The following is a 27,788-nucleotide window of genomic DNA, read 5'->3' as shown; positions in this document are numbered from 1 at the left end:
GACATCTTTCTGATCAGTCCTCCTGCGTGGGTCTCCTCCGGGCTGCTCACACTTCACCAACAGAAATAAACTGTCACTAGCTCCTGGGTCCCTCCTCATGAACGATGCCTAACCTAGCAGCATGAGAGCCAATACTTAAATACAAGAATGGAACCGAATGGAGTAGAACACACACATTCTACTACAGCGCTGGTTCCCAAACGTTTAGAACCACAACCCATTTTTTTACAAGGACAGACGTTCGTGATCCACCTATCTTTAACGGACGAGAGGAGGGGTGATTCTTTTTAAAGACACTAAAGCATTGTGTGGTAGTGCATTGTCATTTACGGACAGCACATTTTCCACTGAAATGACCACTAAGTTTGCACTGACATACAGTTTTAATGAAAAAAACAATATAGCACTCAAATGATAACGTGTGGAAATCGGGTTTCTGTGAATATCTATTGTGTGTGCATAACCAAGTGTTTTTTTTTGTTCTGAGCCTATTATAATATCTATTGCATGTTGCAAATAAAGGACATCCTATAGCCTATTCTTTCACACTGCTTATACACCAGCAACATAATTCACTTTGAAAACTACTCTCACTTTGCAGTCAAAAAAAGAAACTATAAACTCCAATCCCATGTTAAAAAAGTTAAAAGAATATGCAGCAATTTGTCAGAAGACCTAACCTGACATCTGACCTCTGTTTTTGAATAACAGCAAAGGAAGAAGATAAAAACATAATTTAAAGTTTTTTTATTTATTTATTTCTCTGCCTTTCCCAACCCACCAAAAATCTCGGTGGGTGGTGACCCACAGTTTGGGGAAACACTGTTTCACAACTCATGCAATTTCAACTTTCTCTCATATACTCTGTGGACATTACATAATCAACAGGCATTGACAAAGTCAATAGGTATGGTTTTTGTAAATTACCAATGGTACACAAACACTGTCTCATACACATATTAACCTCACCCTTTCTGTTGTACAAGCCAACACTAACAATCAAATGAGCTCTTACAAAAACACACAAGAATACAGTGGTAGTAGAGATGTTTGTGGTAGTGGTGGTGACTTTAGGTAGTAGTGGTGTTGGTAGTGGTCATATTGCTGTGGTAGTAATGGTGTTGATGGTAATGGTAGTGGTTGTGGTGATGGACGGTGTTGAATGACAGCAATATCAAGGGTGTTTGTGATAAAGTTTCAGGTTAGTAAATTGACTTCATTCTGTTTACAGCAGCAGTGGTTCAGGCTCCCAGTGTGTTGTGAAAGTTTACATGACTTCTACATCTGTGAAGACCAAACTGAAACTTATTTGATAGACCCCTAATTTTTAAAATTGTATTGGGCAGTTACCAAGACGATAGTGAAAACTATTCTTGGAACACTGTTGTAATGAAGATTGTTTTGCGAAGCACTCTATTACATATATGTTCGGCGATCTCGAGAAAGCAATAATCTGCTGAGTCACATGTATGAATGTCAACTGGCTGCTGCCAGAAGGGGGTTCTTCACAAAGGGCCAGACTTATCAAGAGCTTTTGTCACCCTTGCAACACACAGGGTGACACATGGGTAACACAGGTCCTTAAGCTAGATTTAGTATGCCACACCGAGCTACCTTGCTGCCTTTCATTACTCTGACGTGAGAAGGTGTTCTATGGTTGAAGTCTGGGGTGTTCCTATGCATCCACCCATGTTTTTGGTGCAGATTTACAAACACTGGTAAACTTGGGAATGCTTCAAACTTGTATGCCTTCCCAGGGGAGATGTAACGAGGAGAAATTTGTTTATTTCTCTCCATTTTTCCTTTTTTCAATTTGTGCTGCATTGTGCAAAATACGTAGAAAGCGCAGCACATGTAGAAAGAGGAAAAAGCCTCGTAGGATTGTTGTTGTACGGAAGGTGTCCCTTCCTGCACAATAACATTCCTGTTTGAAACAGAGACATCCATGCATCATACCATGGTGCAAGGGTGCCTGCGTTGGTGCTTGGCAGCCACGAGTGCAACAATGCAGGGAGAGAGCAAGAATGCACCATATCTTAGTATCGCCATTTGATGCAGGCAGAGCAGAAACATATCTCACTGCTTTGTGTTGCTTTAAATCTTGACAAATCTGCCCCAAGAAGTTCATCAGAACGTCCGGCCATCAATTCCGAACAGTCTAAAATACTCATGCAACTGACCAGCGTCAACATCTCCTCTGGAGTTTGATGAACGCCTGTCGTCCAAGTAAGTATTGTCAACCTATTTGTAATGAATGCTGCATTTTGTCAGAACACATTTTCTGCTGGAAATGACATGTTCAGGCCAGAGTGGCATTTTGTAAGGCAACTAACTCTTGCACTAGAATCTTCAAAGGAAGATATATAAATGCAAGCCCCAGAAGTGTCCTCAGCGGATGCTGATTCAGGCAGTGGAAGGGTGTGAGCTGCAATGGGGGAAGCCGACAGCTGTAAAGCTCAATTGGCTTCACAGAAAAGCCGGCACTCAGCTGGGAAGATTATAGTGGAGAAGATAGGAACCAGCAACACTTCGCAAACGGCAGAAGAACAAGGGATCTCAAACCGGTACCAAATACAAGACTGTTGATGTGGTGCTTTGTACACACGTTTCTGCTGTAATACTGGTATTACTGTGATGGTCCTCCGCGAGGGAGTGAACTTCAGATGCTGCTCCGCACCGAGCGCAACAAAGGATGCCATAATCAGGTAAAACATCAAATATTTTTTGCTAAGAAACAGATCTGATTTGCTTCTGAACTTATAGCTGAGTATGACAGAAGGTTCTGCTACAAAGCTGAGTAATCCAGTTCCTAGACCTTTCTACTACTCACATATATACTTCTTGAACGGAGGTACAAAGGACAGGGAATGGAAAGCTTGTAACAATGATAGAGCTGTAGATGTGTCTAACTCACGTAGGGCCAGTGTTTGTAATGTAGCTTCACCCATAGGTTCACTTCAAAGCAGGACAATGTAAAATGGACACAAACGAAGGACTGAGGATAGGTGGGAGGTCCTGGAAAGCGGTTAGAAACGCTGCACCTGTGTCTGGTGGCATATATCATCACCTCCCAGCTTTATGAAGCATCTGCCTGGAGCTGAAGTGAAATAAAATACACTGTGTGTGTTTTTGTGGGCCATGCCACGGGGCTAAGAGGGTGACTGCAGAGAAGGGACTCCTCCTCCTCTTTGTGCTTACACTCTAGGGGCTACTTTTAAGCAGATGTGCATATTGTGCAGATGTAGAATGCTGTCACTCAGTCAGTAACCAATGGCAGAAGTGGTCTGACCAATTGCTCCATGCTGTGTGCTGTGGTGGGTGGAACAAAGAGTGAGTGACATTTGAACAGACCAAGCGATAACGAGGGCTGTCAAAAGCCCCTCTTATATAATAACAGTATATATCATCTTTTTTCTTGAAAGCAGTAGTCTCGTGAGACAACTAAAGCTGTCTGAAAGGACAGACCTTTTAATAACCATTATATTATTTCTTTGTTAGATAGTTTTATGTTAATGCATTTATGTCCCTCATTCACCAGTTCCATGGGGTCATTTTTCAATTGTAAGGATTATGTTTTCTGTGTTTATTAGTAATGTTTTCTATAATACTAGTGAATGAGTTTGTTGTAAATCCTCAGAGAACACTACATAGATATTGTGAAGTTATACGACGCTAAACACTATAGAGCGGTGGTTCTTAACCTTTTGATTTCTGATGACCCCCACTTAATCATTATTGGAACCCGGGGACCCCCTCTGAATCATTACTGGAACCCGGGGACCCCCACTAAGTCTTTACTGGAAGCTGGGGAGCCCGGCCTAAGTATTTTCGTGATTTGAATTGTAAAACAATACACAAGCAGTGTTCTATGCGTACCTCGCCGCCTCTGGAACTGTTCTAAAACGAGATCTCTTTAACCTCCGACTTTTTACTGGACATCATTGACAGCATCAGGAGAGGGTTAGGTCCATGGAATGCTCCTGTTCCTTCATCGGTCTCCCAGTACTGAGACTAGTCCTTGTAATCTTCTGATTGGTATAACTCTTTGCCTTGTCATTGCAGCTGCTTGCCTGACTCGTTGCATTGTAATATGCTGCCAATCCTCTAAATCATGAGTGGCATTCTTTTTCATATTTTCAGTACTTCTGCTCCTCCGCTGGATCATTTGTATCCGAGCATCAGTGTAGCATTTCATTCCATATCCTGGAGGGGCGCATGACACTATGGGGGTCATTCCGACCCTGGCGGTCTACCGCGGATGCACCGCCAACAGGCTGGCGGTGCATCCAGGCCAATTCTGACCGCGCCGGTAAAGCCGCGGTCAGAAAAGGGAAACCGGCGGTTTCCCGCCGGTTTTCCCCTGGCCTGAAGAATCCTCCATGGCGGCGCTGCAGGCAGCGCCGCCATGGGGATTCCGAACCCCTTCCCGCCAGCCTGGTTCTGGCGGTTTTGACCGCCAGAACCTGGCTGGCGGGAATGGGTGTCGTGGGGCCCCTAGGGGCCCCTGCAGTGCCCACAAAGATTTTCAGTGTCTGCATAGCAGACACTGAAAATCGCGACGGGTGCAACTGCACCCGTCGCACCCTTTCCACTCCGCCGGCTCCATTCGGAGCCGGCATCCTCGTGGAAGGGGGTTTCCCGCTGGGCGGGCGGGCGGCCTTCTGGCGGTCGCCCGCCAGCCCAGCGGGAAACTCAGAATGACCGCTGCGGTCTTTTGACCGCGGTACGGTCTTCTGGGATTAGAATGACCCCCTATATTTCTTTTCCAAACGCAGTAACCCTTGTGTACTTCTCGTTGACAAGTGTTATCTATGGTGCTGGTAATCCCAAACTGTTCCCTCTCTATTCTCTTCCCTCGCTGGATTGGCCATGACTTCTTTCTCTTTCTTTGTTTCACGCAGAGTAATACAAATCCGGAATTCACTTGCATGCCCTTCCATATGAAGCAGCTGCCTCGCAAACCCTTTTTGTGAAGCGCTGTCCGTATTCTTCCCGGAAGGGCATTTTGCATTTCGCAAGTTTTCATGTATCTCACGCGTTTCACCTTTCCTAGGATCAAAATGTTGCAGGTGAGTTATAATGTTTCTCTTCCATTTCCACAGAAAACTGACAGCACAGTAAGTAGAGGCAGAGAATTTCAAGCAAAGATGACAAAAGTGAAATACCGTTGTTATCTGTGATTTGGAAAATACTTTTTGGAAAACTGTTAAGCAAGACAAAGTCAGTTCTTTTCAGGTATCAATATTCCACAGTTGGGGGACCCTCATTTCATTGTGTGATTGTGAACTTTACACTATCTTGTTCCCCTACCTCTAATCCAGGACTTGCAGCCTTTTTTGTATTACGAGCTAGTTATATTCAATGAAAATCATCCCCCGCTACCAATGTTAATAGTGGTATAATCGTGAACAGATCAGAAAAGATTGTGACTGACCACGGTATGGAAGCTTACCAGCAGTGGCCCCCTTAGTGCATCACACACTGTTGCCTGCAGTAAAAAGGTTTTGTCAATTTTGAATGCTTTTATTTGGGTGGCGCATAACAGCCATGGATGCAGTCACCTGGCACCAAAGAAATAATACTAGTAATAAGTCTCTCCAGCGCTGCTTGATTTATCTCTTTTATTATCAGCTTTAAATATATTGTGAACATGCAACCATTTATCTCCAAACATAATGTTATGAGTTCTGAAAGCACACACATGTTCGTCATGTATGTATACATATGTTAATTCAACGAAGCACAAGCAAGTAATGGCTGCGCAGAGGAGAGCTACTTAAAGGTAGCTAGAGCGCTACCAGAAGCTCATGATCTACTGGTTGGAGAAGCCTGCGCTAATCACACTCCTAAATGTACTGCTGTATCGCTGTACATTGGTATCTGCAGGCGGTATTTGCATCATAGTGTCTAGGACTAGTTTGCTGATAAAGTCAAAGAGATTGGTTTTAAAAAGTATCAATAATCTCATGGTGGATTTCAATTCACTTCTGCACAGGAAAGAAGAAGGAGAAACAGTAGGCCACATGGTCAGCTTTAAGGCTCTACATGACGTCTCGGTCTTGAAGGTGGAAGTGACACCGACGATGAAAGGTCTGCAGGCAGATGTCAAGGAGAAAGATGACCCGCTGATTCTCACTCATAAGAAGGTATGCGCCGAGTTTTTGTCAAGTCAGAAAGTGAACACTTCTCTGAAAAAAAAGAGGCTTGTTTTTTAAAATTAGGTTTATAAAACATTTCAAGAAGTCAGGCTTTGAGGTAAAGCCAGTGTGGATTTTAATTCCTGAGCGTTTAGTTATTTGTTTTATAAATGTTTGTCCCCTAACATGAAGGAGGTAATCTTGTCATTCCTTACAAGTTAACCTTTGCAGTGCACACCACTTGTTGTTCTCATTGGGACCAATAGGAAGTAGTGTACTTTGTAGAAACCCTTGTTTCATTATACCTCACTGCCACCCGCCATGCAGCCTCTGACAATTACTTTCCACTCCGCAATGTGGAGTTGTTTCCCTGGGCTCTGGTGCATGTCGTGGTGTGAATGACCACAAAGTTGAGCTCTGGTCTTTGGCGATGCGTCGGAGTTCAGGCATCAAACTCTTTGACTTGCTCCATGCCTAGTCACAATAACGACCTCCTTTAAACACTCAGTGCCATCAGACTAGAGCAGCAGAATGAAAAAACATAGAAGAAAGAAAATTAGAATCAAATATGTGCCTTAATCAGTTAGCTCGTGCTCTGCAAAAAATGATGCAACCTCATGTCAGGTGGCTTTATCAAGAGCAGAACCCCTGATGAATCCCACACTTTAAAGTTCTTGGCACCATAGCCTTGTTCGTCTCCCTAATATTGCAGAAGTGTTGCACGTTAGAGAGCCAAAGGCTGTAAATACTTTTTAAAAACGTTGGGTTTACTTCATCTTTAAATCAGGAGTATGTTCCGTCCAGGCAGTAGAGCATACCTATTAACTAAAGGACACATTTTATTTTAGCTTTCCAGAACTTTCCGTTGATTTCTTGCATTTGATTTTAATATTACTTTATGAAGATAGCTGTGTGAGATTTAAAGCTGTGTGACATTCATACTTTGCAGGGAGTCCCATCATCCGGGTGGTGGAGATATTTCCTCTGCCTTCCGACTAGACTACTGCCCATGATTGTAAGAGATCTCTTCCAGCCCTGCAAAGAACTCTGTGCTTCAAAAGAGCCCGCCATTTTCTGAAGACACTGAAAGTTTGGTGAATGGCTACCATGTTTTAGATGGCTGGTCACCAAACGTCTTGTTTTATAAAAAAAATAAATGGCCCTGGCACTCTTGGAGTTTTCTCACAAGGTGTGGGAGTCATTTTTCTTTTGCATCCCAAACAGGAAAAAAACTTACATCACACAGTTCACTCTAAATATAGCGGACAGTCTGGTGCACCTGGTTCTAGACCGAGGGCCACACCTCTGCCAGGCCGTCGATGTGGGGCTTCCGAAGGCAGAGCCAGCGGGGACACCATAGGCAGAATCCTAACAGTCCACCCGACTCTCAATAGCTTGGGCGGACTGTCAGTTTGGTAGACAAGAGTACTCCGCCAGATTTATGGTGGAGTACTCTGTTCACCTAACTCATTAGCAGGCCCTTTGTTACCACTTTTAAGGGCAGGGACACCTTGTTGATATCGCTGCTTGAGCTCTAGGAAGTCACACATCACTCATTCACATTCAGTTAAGAAGTTAAACAATTACAGATGTCTTGGCGCCTAATGCTTGCTTTAAATGACTGTCTATTTCCTGTTGCCTGTGTTTGGTGTGTTACTTTCTAATGTGCATATTAAGTAACGAACAAAATGAAAAAGTATAATATGAAGTACCCCTAAATATAATAATTATAACAAAATGACAAGTATCCAAACATAAAGATAACCATGGACCGCAATTATAAGGTTAAGGAATCACACAGTAACTCAAAATACCCAGATGGTGCATTTTTATGTCTTTGCCCTGCTCCTTCCCTTGATTCCAGAGGTATATGACTGTGATGTCATGCCATAAAAGGCATGAACGAGGATGAAGACAAGAAAGGAAAGCTTACAGTAGGCATAAAATATGGAATTTGACATATGGGCAAGTGTTGTCTTGGAAGAAGCCATTTACAGAGAACTGTAAGCATGTGGCTGGAGAGAGGGATGGAATAATGTCAGGGGCATTAATATACCGACTGGAGCCTAAAAAGTGAAATCACAGCAGTAGAGGTCTATGGGTCCCCCTTCTGCATACATTTTAAATGTCCTGCCCTCGGCTGCTGAGTGGAAATTGCTGCCTAACTGCCAAGGAGCGATAACAGCATGCTGCACAGATGGGGCGGTATGGCCTGTTATCAGTGGTACAGCGATAATGTTGGTATCCAGGGCCGGTCTTGTGACTGCGATCACCTCGCCTGAACCATGACGTGGTGCAGGAAGGACAGCTAGGATGGAAATAACCAATCAAATTATACCATTTCGCTTAATTTCTAGAAACTATGATGGCCAAATTAATTGGTCCTGGTGCCGCTTAGGAATGGCTTCTCATAATAAGTTAGATAAAGGAACAGCCTGGCTCCAGCTTTGAGTGTAATTTTAGAGAGAAGCTGGCAATGTGTCAGGCCTGTCCCATCCGCAGTGACTTCTGTACGGTGCAAACTCTAAGGCTCTGACAGAAAACAAGGACGTATCACATAAAATGAGCGCTGGGCCAAGTTAAGTTAAAGCTCTGCCACTGGTATTGTGCAATAGGGGAACACCAAGGGCCATAATTATAAATCATTTTCATAGTCAGAATTCATTTTCCGACTGCAAAACTACTTTTACATATGTACAGATCACAATTTGTAATTCGGGGACACATTACCGAATCCCAATTTGTGTTCGCGCATCGGTATTTGGAAGAGGCGTGTTAAGGGCGCCCCTTCCAATTACAGAATCACAGTGGTATGTATCAATGTTTCACAACTGAATTACAGTCCCAATTTTTGGGAATTGCAGTCCCCCCCCCCAATTGTTTTTTCTACCAACTCTTCAAGGGAGGTGGTTACCATTCGCAAAGGGGTCCCCAAGGGAGCCTTTACTTTTTGTCAATGTTGAAACTAAAATTTTTAAGAAGCAGTGATCCCGCGGGCCTCTGTCTACTCTTAAATAATGAAACTGAAAAGTTTCACTTTCTTTTTTTTTTTAAAACATCCTATTTTTCTTTAAGAACAAAAGAGCTGCATTAAAAAAAAAGGGAAAAAAAATTGCTTTATTTAATCAATCACAGACAGGGTGATCTGCTGACCATACCAGGCCACCATCCCTGTAATGGCCGTGATTTCAAATGGGTTGCATAATGCAACCTACCTCTTTAATATTCATGCAGTAGGTCTATTTGGGAACCCATTAGGAATCACTATTTTGAACATTGAGAATTGTGATTTCTTAATTGAGATTCAATAAGAATCACAGTTAGGAAATCATAATTCCAATTTTTTGTACTTATGCCCCCAAATTAAGTAGCAGGGTTCACATTATTCAGAAGAAAAAGGAACTCTTGCAGCACATTTTGTGATAGTATTTACTACCTCTTTTGTTGCCATTTTTACACAAGTTAACCCTCTCTGGGCAATGGTTTTACTTCATTAATATCAGATTAACATCCAAATATACAATAAACAACAGAAAGGGCACCAGTCAACTTTAGCAAATTGCCTTCCACTGTGCATCAACACGTGCTGCCACATTGTTAGTAACTTTTCTTTAGTTTGACCCATATACATTTGTTTCGTTAAAATCTGCAGATTATGCAGCAGGTGATGGATTATGTGGCAAATAAAGGAAATTCATAATTAGGTGGGAAATGTTGCATCTGTAAAATCTCATAATCCCAATGATCATAGTTAAGACTAAGGCACTCATTATAAGTGTGGTGGTCCGAATACCACCACACTCGTGGTGATGGTCGGACCGCTGCACTCCAGGCGGTCCGACTGCCGCATTACAACACTGGCAGGCAGGCCCCACCTAAAGACCACTTAACCTGCCAGGAACATGGTTCTTGATGTGGTGACGGCGGCCTGAGTTGTACTCAGGCAGGGTGGTGCTGAACTCAGCGCTGCCTGACTGATTATAACTCAGCTTTCACCCAGCCTTTCCATGGCGGGGTGGTGGAAAGGCATGCAGAAAGCGAGTGCCGAGGGCCCACCTGCCCAGCACCGCCAGAATGCTCAGAGTAGCACTGTTCTCGCCGGGTTGACTGGCAGGAATTGCGTTTTACAGTGTTGGAGCATTTTAATATGCTCAGGAGGAACGTCACCACTATTGGCGGTGGCGTTCTCCCTGTGAGTTTGGCGCTCCCACTGTGGGACTGCCAAATTCATAATGTGGCCCTCAGTTTCATTATTGAATATGAGAGCATCATGATGTTCAAATTTCAGTTCCAATATTAGGTGATAGAATTTCTTCATGATTAGTTGGCTCTTTCTGCAATTAGGATTAATGTAAGTATTCACTACAATCAGTGGCATTTTCTGATTTTAGACCATTCATCAATTTTCACACTTGATGTCCATGGTTCATTTAACTTCATTAGGTTGACCATATCATCAGCCTTGTAGTATTCTAAGAAACCCATTAAGGGGAATGAGTGTCGCAAAAATGTTTCTTGTAGGAGGATGATGTGAAATTGCTGCCAGTATATGATAATATCAGATTCAGGCATTTTCTGAAGGAAGTCACCCTCATTCCATTACCAACAGTTCAGACTATTAATTGTGTTAGCGTTTGAGGAAAAACATTTCACTTCGTAGCATCTCTCAGCTACTGCTTGCAAACTCAATCCGGCTTTGTCGTTGAATGAGTGAAGTAATTCATCTGACTTGCTACTGGTAACCTAGTATCAAACCAGATTTAAAGTTTGCACAACCAAGTACAAAACATTGTATAGCTATCATCTGCAATTTGCACAACATCAGATTTTCTATACTAATGTTTTTGCTACTTTTTAAATAGGAAATGTTGTAAAAATAACTTGTAATGACGTTATTTACTATCTCTTTTATGCATGTGACGGTTTCAGTTAACTGTGCATGCTTGAATAAAACTAATAATAATAACAAAGTGATAAAGATGTTTGGTGCCAGCACTACCGTAGCTTCCACCAAGAACATGAAATAGCGTATATCAAAAATGTTTTTTGATCCGGCTCCTTATTGCTAATTTTCTTTGTAGGGTCTTTTTTTTGTTCCTGGGGAGGTGGTTAATGTGCAGAGAAGCACCGGCGCTAAGTAATGGTGATGAGCTCGCTTGCTGTTAACAGAGACACTGAGTTAGACTGGCTTGCTTCAGAGACTAAATCGAAAGAGTGAAATGAATAATCACTTCACATTATGAAACAGATTTTAAACATTCCAACCATAATCTTAGTGAGGTGAAAACACTCCCATAGAACAACCAATGTAAACATGAGCCTAGGCTTGGCTTTAGGGTGGTGCGAGTGGTGTGGCTGCACCGGGTGCTGACCTCAGGGGGCACTGTGTTTAGCAATAACTTACAAAACTTCTATTTAAAAGCACCTGCTGAAAAGTTTCTTGTGCGTCCAACTTTCAGGAAGCAACTGAAATATCAAGATACCTCTTGTTATTAATGTTCTTGCTAGAGAGAGAGAGACCGGAGGTTTGTCTAGCGGCAACTTTGACTCGCCATAAAGTAGCGTAGAAGGTTAATATGCCTGCTGCAACAAACAGAATGATTTTTTGTGTGGATAGCTGAGTGGATTAGTAAAGCCAGCCTTTAATAAAATGATTGTATGTGAAAGAGGGTTATGGAGAGATGAGTGTCACGTTTGCCGGGTGGTAGTGAGGGATCTGAGGAGGTGGTCATGGAGTGGGGGTGCCAAAAAAAGACTGTTGCATAGGGCGCCACCAAAGCTGGCCCTGCATGAACCCACCAGTATCTCTGAGACTAGGATTGATCTGACTCCTCATAAACTGTAGAGGTGCTTCAGTGAGTTAAGTATTGCCTTTGCTATCTGCAAATACAGCTTATAAATGAGTGGTTCGAATGCTGGTAAAGCCAACTTGCCATTAACCATTAATGCACATTAATCCACCCCAGTACCATCCAACTACAAGGGCCATGGGGTGGAAAAATACTGAGTGGGAACGATTTTCCCAAATGTGAAACCACACAGAATCCCAAATGCTGTGGGTTTTAAAACATACATTTAGCATCTGCTCTGAGCAAATCTTTGGGTGGGACGAGGGAGTAGGGGAGGGAAGGGGAAGGCAACTTTCATCTTGTGGGAGCATTCTCTGCTACTCTGGAGAATGCTCCCCTGTCAGAAATAAACAGGGAATGAGGCTGGGCCATTGCTGAAGCCAAAGCCTCACTTGATTTTTCCACCGAAATTACAAGCCAGATAAGATGAAAAGCCTAGCAATTCAGAATCAGGGGGAGCAGAATTCCTTGTGGGGATTTCGTTCCTCCTATCTCGGAATCGGGCCAAATAAATAATTGCTTAAGACAAGATGGTACCCAGGAGTAGAGCAAGGTGAAGAAGAGAAAGCCTCAGAATTGATATGAGGCTATCTAGGCTAAAAAGGTTGAGTTGAAGCCTAGTAGGTCATTCTGAATAATTCGGTTGCTAAGTCCTGCGCTAAAGTATCAATGGTTGGCCACAACTTCACACAAGAGGATATTCCAATTTTTTCACTTCTTTAGATCCTGGTTAGCTGTTCGCATTTTTCTTAGATTTAACAAATATGAAACACTGAAGACCCTTCGGACCGTATTTATGGGCAATTGGCATAGGGCAGTACCGTAGGTCTTCCTGCTGCACTGCCCTATGCTTATGCAAAAGGGCAGGAATACATTGTATTTAGAAATACAGTGCATTCCTGTCCTTTCACTCAGTGCCCGGCGCACAATTCGGTGCCTAACTCCAATACAGTCACCCTTGCACCTCGGTGTAAGGGTGCCTCTTGCATGTAGGATTGTTTTTGTGCAGGAAGGGGCACCAGAAACAATCCAGAGGGGCCTTTTCCACTTTCCATGTGAAAATAGGAAAAAATGAGGAGAAATAAAAATATTTCTCTTTATTACGCCACTCCTGGGGAGGGGTAAGGTTTTGGTGCTGATCCAGGTTTAAGTCGTTTAACCCCACCGCAACGCCCATGGGAACCCCCCCCCCCAACACAGACTAAGGCAATGAAGTGACTTGCGCTTCTTTTGTCTCACTCTATATCTGTGAGACCATGAGAAGCCATGCAAAGTGGCTGTGCATGGCCTCATAGATATGGGTGAGAGACTTGAGGCGCTGGAGCATAAAAAAAAGTGACGCACGGGCGACACAAGCCTCTTGTATATATGCCTCTTAATGTAGGGTTCTTTTGCTTCGTAGTGAGGCGTGATTAATTTTAGATATTCAGGTGCTTGCTTGCTGAAACATGTAAATGTAAAATAAAGTACTATATTCTTTTTGTGAGAGGCCAAACAAGAAGCAAGCTCTTTTAATTTACAGCATTTGTTGTGTGTGTGTACGTATTTAGGACAAACCAAGGAACCTTGTATTAAAACATTCGAGGTTAATGTGACCTCAGTTTGCATTAAATTGGTTTTGGTGGGTCGACAGAAGTGAAGCAGTAGCTGGCGTGCTGTTTTTGTAGGGAAGAGATTTTGGAAGGCAGGGTTAAATGACAAATGAGAGTTTGAGAAAAACTATGTTCGGTGGCATGTGTAGCTGCAGATACACATGTTGTGCATAGTCCGCCGTCTGGTGTTGGGTCGGAGTGTTACAAGTTGTTTTTCTTCGAAGAAGTCTTTTCGAGTCCCGAGACCGAGGGACTCCTCCTCCTTTGTTCCATTGCGCATGGGCGTCGACTCCATGTTAGATTGTTTTTTTTCCGCCATCGGGTTCGGACGTGTTCCTTTTCGCTCCGGGTTTCGGGACGGAAAGATAGTCTTAACTTCGGAAAACTATGTCGGTATTGTTTCGCTCGGTATCGGGTAAGAATAGAATCGACACCGAATCGTGAAGAGCTCCGGTAGCCCTTCGGGGTAATTTCGATCCCCCGTCGGGGCCTGGTCGGCCCGACCGCGTGTAACTTCGACACTGATGGAACGGACCCCGTTCCGATTCTGTCCTAAATGCCACAATAAATATCCATATACAGACCAACATTTGGTCTGTAACTTGTGCCTGTCGCCCGAGCACAAGGAAGAAACGTGTGAGGCCTGTCGTGCGTTTCGGTCCCGAAAAACGCTCCGTGACCGGCGAGCCAGAAGATTGCAGATGGCGTCCACGCCGACAGGACACCGAGAGTTCGAGGGACAAGGAGAAGAAGAGGAAGCCTTCTCCATTCATGAATCGGACTCGGAGGAATTCGACGTCGAAGAAACCGTGAGTAAGACGTCGAAGCAAGCACCACACAAGAAAACAGACAAGGCCCAGGGGACGCCACTGCCAACAGGCCATGGCTCAACCCATAAAGTAGGTGACCGTCCATCGGCACCGAAAAAGGCCGAACTGGTGCCGAGAACGTCCGACTCGGGTCGAGACACAGGCACGCAGCAATCTCGGGACTGAGAAAGTGCTGCTGAAAAAGTTCGACGCCGAGACAGCGGAACCGAAGCTGCTCGACGCAGAGACAGCGGCACCGAGGAAGATCGACGCCGAGAAAGCTCGACGCCGAAAAAGAAAAAATTCTCCTCGGAGCCGAAAACAAGCAGAGACAAAGTTTCGGTGCCAAAACGACCAGCAACCGAACCAACTGCCAGCTCATATACAGAGGAACAATCACTGTCCTCTCAAATGCACAAACACAGATTTGAAGAAGAGTTACAGACCACTGATGTAGACCACACACAAAAGCGGATCTTCATACAAAGTGGGACAGGGAAGATCAGCACTCTTCCCCCAATCAGGAGAAAAAGGAGACTCGAGTTCCAAACACAAGAACAAACACCACAAAAAATGGTGAAGAAGGTAACTCCGCCACCCTCTCCTCCACCTGTAACTCACACATCACCGGCACAGACTCCGTCACATTCACCGGCTCATACCACCATGAGCCAAGACGACCAGGACGCTTGGGACCTATACGACGCCCCAGTATCAGACAATAGTCCTGAGTCGTACCCTACCAAGCCCTCACCACCTGAGGACAGCACAGCGTATGCACAGGTGGTAGCTAGGGCAGCAGAATTCCATAACGTGTCGTTACACGCAGAACCTGTCGAGGATGACTTCCTTTTCAACACCCTCTCCTCCACCCATAGCTCCTACCAAAGCCTACCTATGCTTCCAGGAATGCTAAGGCACGCAAAGCAGATCTTCAAAGAACCTGTCAAAAGTAGAGGGATTACTCCAAGGGTGGAGAAAAAATATAAAGCACCGCCCACGGACCCTGCTTTTATCACCTCACAACTGCCACCAGATCCAGTCGTGGTAGGGGCAGCTCGCAAGAGAGCCAACTCGCACTCATCAGGCGATGCACCACCTCCAGATAAAGAGAGCCGCAAGTTCGACACAGCTGGGAAAAGGGTCGCAGTACAAGCTGCAAACCAGTGGCGCATCGCGAACTCTCAGGCGCTCCTAGCGCGATATGATAGAGCCCATTGGGACGAGATGCAGCATCTCATCGAGCATCTACCCAAAGAATTTCAAAAACGGGCAAAACAAGTGGTTGAGGAGGGACAAAACATCTCCAATAACCAAATACACTCCTCTATGGACGCAGCGGACACAGCGGCAAGAACAATAAATACCGCAGTAACCATAAGAAGGCACACATGGTTGCGCACATCTGGCTTTAAACCGGAAATACAGCAAGCGGTGCTCAATATGCCGTTCAATGAACAACAATTGTTTGGACCCGAAGTGGACACGGCAATTGAGAAATTGAAAAAGGACACGGACACAGCCAAGGCCATGGGCGCACTCTATTCCCCGCAGGGCAGAGGCACTTTCGGCACCTTCCGCAAAACAACCTTCAGAGGGGGGTTTCGGGGTCAAGCCACACAAGCCAGCACCTCACAATCTACACCGTCTACCTACCAGGGACAGTACCAAAGGGGAGGCTTTCGGGGCCAGTATAGAGGAGGACAATTCCCTAGAAACAGGGGAAAATTTCAAAGTACAAAAACCCCTGCAACCAAACAGTGACTCATAAGTCACTCAACCCCTTCACACAACACCAGTGGGGGGAAGACTAAGTCAGTTTTACAAATCTTGGGAGGAGATAACAACAGACACTTGGGTCTTAGCAATTATCCGACATGGTTATTGCATAGAATTTCTCCAACTCCCTCCAAATGTCCCACCAAAAACACAGAATATGTCAAAACAGCATTTAGACCTTCTAGAACTAGAAGTTCAAGCATTACTGCTAAAGGATGCAATAGAATTGGTACCATGTACACAAATAAACACAGGAGTTTACTCACTGTACTTTCTAATACCAAAAAAGGACAAAACACTGAGACCAATCCTAGATCTCAGAACACTAAACACCTACATCAAATCAGAACACTTTCACATGGTCACGCTACAAGACGTGTTACCACTGCTAAAGCAACAAGACTACATGACAACCTTAGATCTAGAGGACGCATATTTCCATATACCGATACATCCCTCGCACAGGAAATACCTAAGGTTCGTATTCAAGGGAATACATTACCAATTCAAAGTGTTGCCGTTCGGTATCACAACCGCACCAAGAGTATTTACAAAATGCCTAGCAGTAGTAGCTGCACACATCAGAAGGCAGCAATATACACGTATTCCCGTACCTAGACGATTGGCTAATCAAGACCAACTCCCTCACAAAGTGTTCACACCACACAGATTATGTCATACAAACCCTCTACAAATTCGGTTTCTCCATCAACTATACAAAATCTCACATTCTGCCGTGCAAAACACAGCAATACTTAGGAGCGACAATCAACACAACAAAGGGAATAGCCACTCCAAGTCCACAAAGGGTTCAAAATTTTCACAAGGTTATACAAGCCATGTATCCAACACAAAAGATACAGGCAAAGACGGTATTAAAACTCCTAGGCATGATGTCCTCATGCATAGCCATTGTCCCAAACGCAAGACTGCACATGAGGCCCTTACAACAGTGCCTAGCATCACAGTGGTCACATGCACAGGGTCACCTTCTAGATCTGGTGTTGATAGACCGCCAAACATACATCTCGCTTCTATGGTGGAACAGAATAAATTTAAACAAAGGGCGGCCTTTCCAAGACCCAGTGCCACAATACGTGATAACAACAGATGCTTCCATGACAGGGTGGGGAGCACACCTCAATCAACACAGCATCCAAGGACAATGGGACGTACATCAAACAAAGCTGCATATAAATCACCTCGAATTGTTAGCAGTATTCCTAGCGTTGAAAGCATTTCAACCCATCATAACCCACAAATACATTCTTGTCAAAACAGACAACATGACAACAATGTATTATCTAAACAAACAGGGGGGAACACACTCGACACAGCTGTGCCTCCTGGCACAAAAGATATGGCAATGGGCAATTCACAACCACATTCGCCTAATAGCACAATTTATTCCAGGGATCCAAAATCAACTAGCAGACAATCTCTCTCGAGATCACCAACAGGTCCACGAATGGGAGATTCACCCCCAAATTCTAAACACTTACTTCAAAATTTGGGGGACACCTCAAATAGACCTATTTGCAACAAAGGAGAACGCAAAATGCCAAAACTTCGCATCCAGGTACCCACACAGGCAGTCTCAAGGCAATGCTCTATGGATGAACTGGTCAGGGATATTTGCGTACGCTTTTCCCCCTCTCCCTCTCCTTCCATATCTAGTAAACAAACTGAGTCAAAACAAACTCAAACTCATACTAATAGCACCAACATGGGCAAGACAACCTTGGTACACAACACTACTAGACCTGTCAGTAGTACCCCATGTCAGGTTGCCCAACAGACCAGATCTGTTAACACAACACAAACAACAGATCAGGCATCCAAACCCAGCATCGCTGAATCTAGCAATCTGGCTCCTGAGATCCTAGAATTCGGACATTTAAACCTCAGCCAAGAATGTATGGAAGTCATAAAACAAGCTAGAAGACCATCCACTAGACACTGCTATGCAAGCAAATGGAAAAGATTTGTTTGCTACTGCCATAATAATCAAGTTAAACCATTACATGCATCTCCAAAGGATGTAGTGGGATACTTGCTACATTTACAAAAATCAAATCTAGCCTTCTCTTCCATAAAGATACACCTCGCAGCAAAATCTGCATACCTGCAAATTACCCATTCAACTTCACTATTTAGGATACCTGTCATTAAAGTATTTATGGAAGGCCTGAAAAGAATTATACCACCAAGAACACCACCTGTTCCTTCATGGAACCTCAACATCGTCTTAACAAGACTCATGGGCCCACCTTTTGAACCCATGCACTCTTGCGAAATGCAATTCTTAACGTGGAAGGTTGCATTTCTCATTGCCATCACATCTCTAAGAAGAGTAAGTGAAATTCAGGCGTTTACTATACAAGAACCTTTTATTCAAATACACAAAAATAAGGTAGTCCTAAGAACCAATCCAAAATTTTACCAAAAGTTATTTCACCGTTCCACTTAAATCAAACGGTAGAACTACCAGTGTTCTTCCCACAGCCAGACTCAGTAGCTGAAAGGGCACTACATACATTAGACATCAGAAGAGCACTAATGTACTACATTGACAGAACAAAAGAAATTAGGAAAACAAAACAACTGTTTATTGCATTTCAAAAACCTCATACAGGAAACCCAATATCAAAACAGGGTATAGCCAGATGGATAGTTAAGTGCATCCAAACCTGCTACCTTAAAGCAAAGAGAGAACTGCCTATTACACCAAGGGCACATTCAACCAGAAAGAAAGGCGCTACCATGGCCTTCCTAGGAAACATTCCAATGAACGAGATATGTAAGGCAGCCACATGGTCTACGCCTCACACATTTACTAAGCACTACTGTGTAGACGTGCTATCCGCACAACAAGCCACAGTAGGTCAAGCCGTACTAAGAACTTTATTTCAGACTACTTCCACTCCTACAGGCTGAGCCACCGCTTTTGGGGAGATAACTGCTTACTAGTCTATGCACAACATGTGTATCTGCAGCTACACATGCCACCGAACGGAAAATGTCACTTACCCAGTGTACATCTGTTCGTGGCATTAGTCGCTGCAGATTCACATGTGCCCACCCACCTCCCCGGGAGCCTGTAGCCGTTTGGAAGTTATCTTCAACATTTGTACACTTGTAAATATATTACTTAAACCTTAGTTGGTACATACTTATTCATTCCATTGCATGGGCACTATTACTAACATACACAACTCCTACCTCACCCTCTGCGGGGAAAACAATCTAACATGGAGTCAACGCCCATACGCAATGGAACAAAGGAGGAGGAGTCCCTCGGTCTCGGGACTCGAAAAGACTTCTTCGAAGAAAAACAACTTGTAACACTCCGACCCAACACCAGACGGCGGACTATGCACAACATGTGAATCTGCAGCGACTAATGCCACGAACAGATGTTCACTGGGTAAGTGACATTTTCCTACTCCATCGTTCCTTACTTAATATGTAGAGTGGGTCCTAATTGCCAGAAGGAAAGTTCTATCAGCCTCTTTTCATTTCCTTTGTGACGGATATCTGATTTTCATACTTACACCCATAGTCAGCTTTTCATACTTCGTAGTGCGCATGGTGAGTGTTCCTACAATGTGTGGATGAAGTTAGGTGCCTGAAAGAAGGTTACTAGTCTGGAACCCCTCAACCTTGCTGTGGTTATTTTGTGAACAGGCAATTAAACTCACTGGGCAAAAAATACAGTATGGGTTCTAATACACCAAGGTGGTTTATTTTGCCCAGCCATGCCCTCGGTTTGGAAGGAGTACAATAAACGCTCTTTAGTCAGTGCAAGCCCTTGCCTACTGAACTACATAGGTATTTTTTTAGGGCCAGCGCTTATTCTTCTGCCTCAAGCATTTGCTGCGAGCAAAAGACACATTTGGGAAAGACAGAGGAAGGAAAAAACGAAAAAGCGTCACAAAGGGAGAAATTAGAAAGATATAAGAGTGAGCTGAAGGGGCTCGCAGTGGCTGTAAATGGATTGAAGAGGCCTGAGATGGTTTCAGGACTACGCCGCCTATGTATTCCACGTTCACACATTTAATTGCAGCAGCCGCGTGTTTAAGAGGAGGGCTTTGGTCACCGGCACCTTTTTATTTACAAATTAAGCACTGCCGAACCCTGCGAGCTGTGCACAACCCAGTCAATTACAAGCCATCCTCATCAAGCACCCTTAATAAATAAGGGGCAGTTTTATGAAAAGTGGTGCTGCATCTAGTGCCACTTTTCTAGCGCCCCCCCTAACGCCACCATGTGTGCACTGTATTTAAAATACGGCGCACCATGATGGTAGTTAGGGGTAGTTGCGTCATAATTTTTTACGCTAGTCCAGCGCTTTGCAGGATTAGCGTCAACAGTTTAGACGCTAATCCTGCAAAGCACCCAGAGGCCCACTGAAACCAATTGAAGCCCCCTTTTTACGCTAATGTGGCGTTAGAATGGTGCAAGGCCTTCTTAAATCTGGGCCTAAGTTCCTCGAATCTCCTGCTCAGGATCCATTCCTTGTGTCTGTGTGTAAGCCTCATTTGGGAAACTAACGAGCTCCTGGGCAAATAACAGTGCCTGTGTAACCATGACAATCCAGTCGCCTGCCTTAAACTGAGAAAAATACATTATTTTATTTAAAAAAAGGCAAAGGAAGCATGAAAGAAATATTTGCGTATCCCTCACAACACTTATGCTATATTTTATTAGAAGAAAACAAGTGCATCGCCTCATGCGTACAGTGGAACAGTCTAAGGCCCAGTTTATGGGCTTGTGGTGCAGGGCAGCGCAGCAAGTAATCTTGCTGTGCTGCCCTACGCCGTAGCTATCCAATGTCGTGTTCCTGTCCTTTTACCTGCGCTGGTGCACAATGAGCTGCTTATAGTCAACATAGGCACCTTTGCACAATGATGCAAAGGTGCCTGCGTTGCATGTAGTATTGTTGTTGAGCAGGAAGGGGCACCTTAGTGCACCAAAAAAATCCCGAGAGACTTTTTCCTCTTTTTATGTGTGCTGCAGAATGCAAGAGAATAGAAGAGTAAAAAAACAAGTAGAAATAAAGATATTTCTCGTTGTTACACCTCTTGAGGCATATCTGTTTCGAGCATTCCCAGGTTTACAAGTTCTTGTAAATCTGGAAATGCTTCAGAATCCATGGATGCTGCATAGGAAAACCCATGCAATACCCATGGGAAGGCCTATGCTGCGTTACATTACTCAAAATTTATGAAGCAGCGCAGGGCCACGCCAGGAGGCCTTGCGTGGCTTCAGAAATGTCACTTAAGGTTTGCATCGCATTCGCACCACGTTGCACGGTGCAAGAGCGATGCAAATTAGGCCATAAATATGGCCCTACATCCTTCAATACCTCTTTAAGACAGTGATTTGGCCCGGAATTTCTCCAATGGCATTTTCTTTAGTGGGATATAAACTGCATTTATTCATGTGGCCCATCTCTGTGTTTCCCAAAGAGTAAGGGCTTTTTTATGCGATTGTGGCACTGTGCACCACAGCAAGTTACCTTGTTGCTGCACTACAACGTAGGGAAAGGGCAGGAATGCGCTGTATTTAAGCCATATGGTGCATTCCTGACTTTTCCCCCTGCGTTGATGCCCTTTTGGCAGCCTAGCACCAATGCAGACACCCTTGCGTCAGGGTGCATGCGCTGTAAGCAGGACTGTTTATGTGCAGGAAGGGACATCCTCATGTGCAAAAACCATCCTGGGAGGCATATTCCTCTTTCTATGTGTGCTGCTATCTGCAGCACACATAGAAAGAGGAAGGAATGAGGAGAAAAAGAGACATTTCTCCTCGTTACACCTCCCCTGTGAATTTATAGGGTTTTGATGCATTCTCAGGATTACACGTTCTTCTAAATCTGTGACTGCGTCAAGTTCCCTGGGCGTTTCATGGGATAAACCCGCCGCAACACCCATCCAACACTTTCCAGGGACACAGTAAGGCAACACAGTGATTTGCGCTGCGCTGCTTAACTCCATATTTAGAGCCACTCAAAGCCACACAAAGTGGCTTTGCGTGGTTTCAAAAATATGACTCAGAAAATGGGCCTAAGATATCTTTCAGAAACAAATATGGAATTTATGCTATTATAGGCTGATACTGCCATCTAGTGGTGAATGAATTACAGCAACCCAACATTATTTTTTCATTAGTTCTTAATGAAGGCTTTAAACGCTGCTATTGATAAAAGATATTTCTTAGTTATCAGGATAGTTTCTACAGAGCTAATTATTACACATTTGTGCTGGTGTCTGTTAGGTGGACCACATGCAGTAAAGGTGGTTGGGCAGAGTAGCACAGGGGACACAGAAACGAACATCAAATTTATCTTGCCTGTTTTATTGACCAGTAAAAGCATGTCAACATGGAGCTCAGTGGTTCACTTTATCGTGCTGTTCTGATCATTGAGCTACAGAGGCTTGCGCACTGCGTAGAAGGTGGGCAAACTTTTAACTCTCCCTCATGCCACAAGGCTACCTTTCCATTCTGAGTGACTTGAGTAAGGAGATCCCTATTGACTACTTCAAGCATCAATGTATTACTTCACAAACATTGCATTTCATGTTTCATTAACACGAGTCAGCATTTCCTTCCACATCTCCCATATGCTGCCCACTAAGATGGAAAATCCCTATTTTAATTTGTAGAAACTTAAGCAAGCAGGACCCTAGTGATGCTCTTTTGCTGCAATGTGTTTTAATTCTTTACAACTAATTGTGTGATTTTGAGGGACATCCGGTCCTAGTATGTGTTCCAGTTAAATATAATTGAAACATAAGTGTACCCCCATTTAAAGCTCATGTTGATAACTCTGGAAACTTTAGCCCACTGCAAATCCTATTTTTAAAGTGTCCAGGACTCCCAGAAGGCATTCCCCACATGCACATAATCATCAGTTATAATGTTTACACATACGTACCTCCTCAAGCAGCATTCCATCAATGGCCTACAACCACAGTCAATTGAGCCAACACTGCTGATTGTAGCTGAGCACCAATGACAATTCTTAATTTGTGCAGGTGGTAGTACGGTCGTTCATTTTTGGGGTCTAGCATTGTTTTCAACATCGGACTCAAAGCAACAGAGAGAAGACCAGGCACAAGAGAAGGATAGTGAAACTAGATGAAAGCGTAGATGGCAGGGAGGAAAAAGAACCCGTAAGAGTAGGAGAAGGAGACAAGAGGTGTAGGGTGGTGGAAGAAAGAGTCATGAGGTGAAATTTAGATAGCCTGGTCTGCCTTTATGTTTGGCAACCCTGGTATTCGGTAGTGCCAGTGGCAGGCTCCTAAGAAAATCTTTGGGCACATACACTTATGTTTTTTAGAAATTAAACATTTGATTGATTAAACAAACCAATAAAATAACATATAAATGGCCAGCAGTTAACTAACCTAAACATACCAATATTGCATAATACAGCATTACTACCTCTGACCTAAATGCTATCTTATATGGAGCAAGCCTTCACTCTACGACAAAGAATACAGTCACTGTCATATCAGTAGAACAACAGAATTTGTGCTAATGTAGGTGCACCAAGATCTAGTCAGCATGTACAAATATTAGTTAAGCTGTCCAGCATACGTCCCACATCAAACAACACGCCAGATGTGCCTGGAGTATGGAATTTAATTGATGCTACATACAACGTTTCTAACTGCAATAAATGGACAGACCTTAAAAAAGTGCTATCCCCAAAAGACAATAGACTAACCTACCCCAGCTAAACATAAAACCACACAAATTATTCTAAAGGCTTGGTTAGTAAATACTCTCCCAACCAATACAAGTGCTTTCATCATCCACACCCTTAGGGCCTCATTTTGCCACTCCGGTTTTCTGCCCGCTGGCCCTATTATGAGTTTTCTGCTGGGCCAGTGCAGCAGGGAAACAGGCCACAACATAGACGCCGGCTCATAATCAAGCCGGCGGCAATGTTGCGGTGCATCAGGTGCAACAGCACCGATCACGCTTTTCACTGCCTGTAATTCAGGCAGTAAAAAGCGCGACAAGGCTGTCCATGGGGGCCCTTCAACGCACTGCAAATGGCAAGTGCATGGGCAGTGCAGGGGCCCCTGGCACACCGTCTCCACCAGACTTTGCATGGCGGTGGAACCGCCATGCAAAAGCCGGTGGAAAGGAGAGTCGTAATCCAGAGGGCAGCACTGCCCTGGTGGATTAAGTCCGCCGGCACCGCCAGGCTGTCGACTAGTGTTAACCTGATAGTGCCAGCGGTCGGACCGTGAGGACCCCACCAGGGTTGCAATGTGGAGGCCTGACCGCTGCTTTGGCGGTGGTCCGACCTCCACCATGATTATAGTGGTCCCAGGACTACCAGACTCGTAATGAGGGGCTTAATCACTACTTGGAGCTTTTAAAACCCTTACCTTAAAAAAGCTACATTTCCAATGGCGTCAAAGTCACCCAAAATGAAATGGTGTCCATGGTACATTAAAATCATAGCACAGCCCCAAAGGAACAAAGTAGGGGCATAGCTCATGTCAGCTCTGAACCATTTAAATGTGCCAAACTGCAATGCTGAACCCCTTTCCACTGAACACCTTGGTGACAGCAGATTTCTGCTACTAGGAAGAATAAGGCACAGACTCCATGGGAAAAAAAACATCCGGCTTCTGACTAATGGCCTGGTTTAGAGTTTTGGAGAGGGGTTACTCTATCACAAACATTACAGTTTGCCTATCCACCTTTTTACAAGTGTACTATATCCTGTGGCAGTTGTAATAAGGAGGACGGTTTATCTGCCACCTTTGTGACAGAGTGAACTCTTAATTCATGCCTTAAAGCAGCCAACATGATATTACCTGGCACTTGAACCCATCAATAAATTAATCATCTTGGCAGTGTACCCGATCTAACTTCCAACATGTATATCAGTGGTCCTCCATACTGGTCACCCCCTCATCTCCCTCATCTTAATAATGAAAATCACACTTATTTATTCGGAAAACTAAAGCATTTGTTTATAGGTTTCTTTCACTCACAAGCAATGGGTTCACTTTAAGCTCTACATTCAACATGATCCCTTTGTATCTTACATCCTAGTGAATGTTTACGGATAAACACTTTTCTTGCCACCCTTAGCCCCCTCTACCGCCACCATATGTGCGCCGTATTTAAAATATGGCGCCCCATGGCGCAGGGTAGGGGACAATAATGCCAAATTTTTTGATGCTATTGATGTGCTGTTCAGGGCTAACGCAAAAATGTTGGTGCTAACCTTGAACAGTAAATAGGAGCCAATTGTACCCAATGGTGTGCCCCCTTTTAATGCCTGCTCAGAGCAGGTGTTAAAAATGGCAAAACAAATGGTGCAAAGAAATCTTTGAGATTTCTTTGCAACATTTTCTCAGCCCCTCTAATGGGGGAACGCCCCCTTGCATACATAATACGTGGCACAGGCATAATGTGGTTCAAGGTGTTACATAGTGGTGCAATGCATGCATTGCACCACTTTGTAAATATGGTGCAGGGGAAAAGACACCTTAGCGTAATAAAATGACGCCGAGGCCGCGTTAAAGTGTTGCATGGGGCTCTTAAATCTGTCCCTTTAGTTTTTTTTATCAGAATCTTACAGAAGCCATACTTTCTTCCCCTTCACTCATTGAGGCATGGTGGGTGGCCATACACTTCGGGCTGCCCTGCTTCATTTACCAGCCACACACTTAGTAGTCCTCCAATGACGGTGGTCATGCTTGAATCACCTTCCATGTACCCAGGTTTACTAGGTGGTCATACCCTTTAGAACTCCATGCGTTATTCATTTCACTGGGTGGGCATCCACCTCCAATATGCTTAGGTATTCCTTGCATCTAGGTACAGGTGATGAACTGGCTGCAAAACAGCCAGTTCACTACCATTGTCAAAAGTTGGCGGTCTGGCCGCCACCGCTGGCGTGGCAGTGCAGGACCGCCAGGGACATAATGACCCCCTAAGTCTCTTTAGGTCAACACAGCTGAGTGGATTAAGCTCCTGTCACTGAGAGAAGGAAAAAAAGAGAGTTAGGGTCCCAACACCACTACAAGGCAGCTAATGAGATATCTGCCCCCGGCTGGTGTCACCTGAACATCAAGAGTTTGAAGCCTGATAAGGCCATCTCAGCCTTTCTTTCTTCTGAGGACAATACGTTGAGTAGTATAAACTAGGTAATAATAAAACATGTTATTTACAGCAATCAGAAATGGCAAAACCTGCAGTATTAAGCGCTATATAAAATCAAGCTATGATAGCATTATGAATACCCTCAAAGCCATATGGATTAGGCAATCTTCATTCATTGCTGAGGGATGTTGAATCGACTGTGAAGAGTCATAACTGTGAAGCTGAATCCCGTGAGGTCTCCTAAGCTGATCGTAAGAGCAGCAGTTTCTGCTGGATTGTTCGAGCATTTGTTCTCTATGCCACTGAATCATAAATGGTGGTGCTTTATGAGGTCCACTCTCTTCTATTGGGACTGTGGATCTTCACCACTTCCCCTATATTCTTTTCAGGGACAATTTTCTGCAATAGCATTTTCCAATATATAGAAGTCACCGAAACGACAAAACAAAAAATTGAGTCCTCCATCTCCTCAACGACTACTAAGCAAATCAACGCACATTTCAGTCTCTAAAGCCACTGACATATCCTGATTTGATGACAGTGAGCATAATCTAAGAGCTACTCGAATCTGTCACCTTTCAAGAACTCTTATACCAAAGTTTGTAAGTTGTGGCCTCCATGTCTGAGAAAGAAAACAAAATGACCAAAAATAATGCAGCCAATAACTGACTATTAACTGTTGTTATCCAGTGCTTTGGGTTGTCACCATGAGCACAGTTCACTTTCCAAAGTGGAAACTGGGAAATACCGTGCACTTGATTTCGCACTTAAAGCACTGGTAGACAAATATGGGCAGTGCTTGAAATGGAAAAATAGAAGTGCAGGTACTCTGCATCAGAGTACGTGCTTGCTTCTGAGAAGTGCCGGTACTGTCCAATGAAAAGTATTACGTTTTTCTTGAGAAGTGCAGGTGCTCTCCCTCTCAAAATAGAAAAGTGACGGTACTCAGACCCGGCCCATTTAAAGCACTGAATATGGGAATTAAGCTGAATTAGGGAGGGCCGTGGGGCCGTGGGGTTTCTGTCGACCTCTAATGATCTGGCTATTGGCAGTGCCTCCTGCGGACACGCACAGAATTGAAAAAACATGAGAAAACGTTCAGGAGTCTACCACTAGATGGCGGGCCTAGGCCAGACATGCTGCATATATAGCAGGGATTTAAATAGTACAGAGTTAAAGCGCATAAACCAAACGATCATGGGTCAGCATGCACTGCTGAATACAAGGAAAAGGATCAACACCCAGAGTAGACTTTGTCAAAGGAAGTCTTCAGCAAACGCTCAATCAATGGCCAGAATGCTCTAGCCTTTTAAAATACTAACCACAGAGAAGTATTTTTTAGATATATGTTAATGTTTAAAGAACAAGGATTCAAGCCCAGCAGTTAAAATCAGGAACTGTACCAATCAAATCCAAACTATTACATTTACAGATCAAAACAAGCATTGGCAAAGCCAATAGGTCTCGCCTATGCAAGAGCTG

General features: G+C 44.0%; 1 protein-coding gene across 4 annotated transcripts in view; it reads left to right on the top strand.

Annotated features, from left to right (window-relative positions):
* SHROOM3 (shroom family member 3) overlaps nt 1–27,788 on the top strand; it is a 318,758-nt gene that overhangs the window by 260,176 nt on the left and 30,794 nt on the right. For all 4 annotated transcript variants that reach the window (XM_069236827.1, XM_069236829.1, XM_069236828.1 and 1 more), the window contains one exon: nt 5,996–6,146. In XM_069236827.1, the coding sequence (XP_069092928.1) occupies nt 5,996–6,146 (151 nt within the window). The remainder of the gene's footprint in view (nt 1–5,995; nt 6,147–27,788) is intronic.

This window comes from Pleurodeles waltl, chromosome 1_2, assembly GCF_031143425.1.
Source record: "Pleurodeles waltl isolate 20211129_DDA chromosome 1_2, aPleWal1.hap1.20221129, whole genome shotgun sequence".
In the NCBI taxonomy this organism is placed as follows: Eukaryota; Metazoa; Chordata; class Amphibia; order Caudata; family Salamandridae; genus Pleurodeles; species Pleurodeles waltl.
Note: the sequence above shows the minus strand (reverse complement) of the source record. Positions and strands in the feature narration are given on the sequence as shown.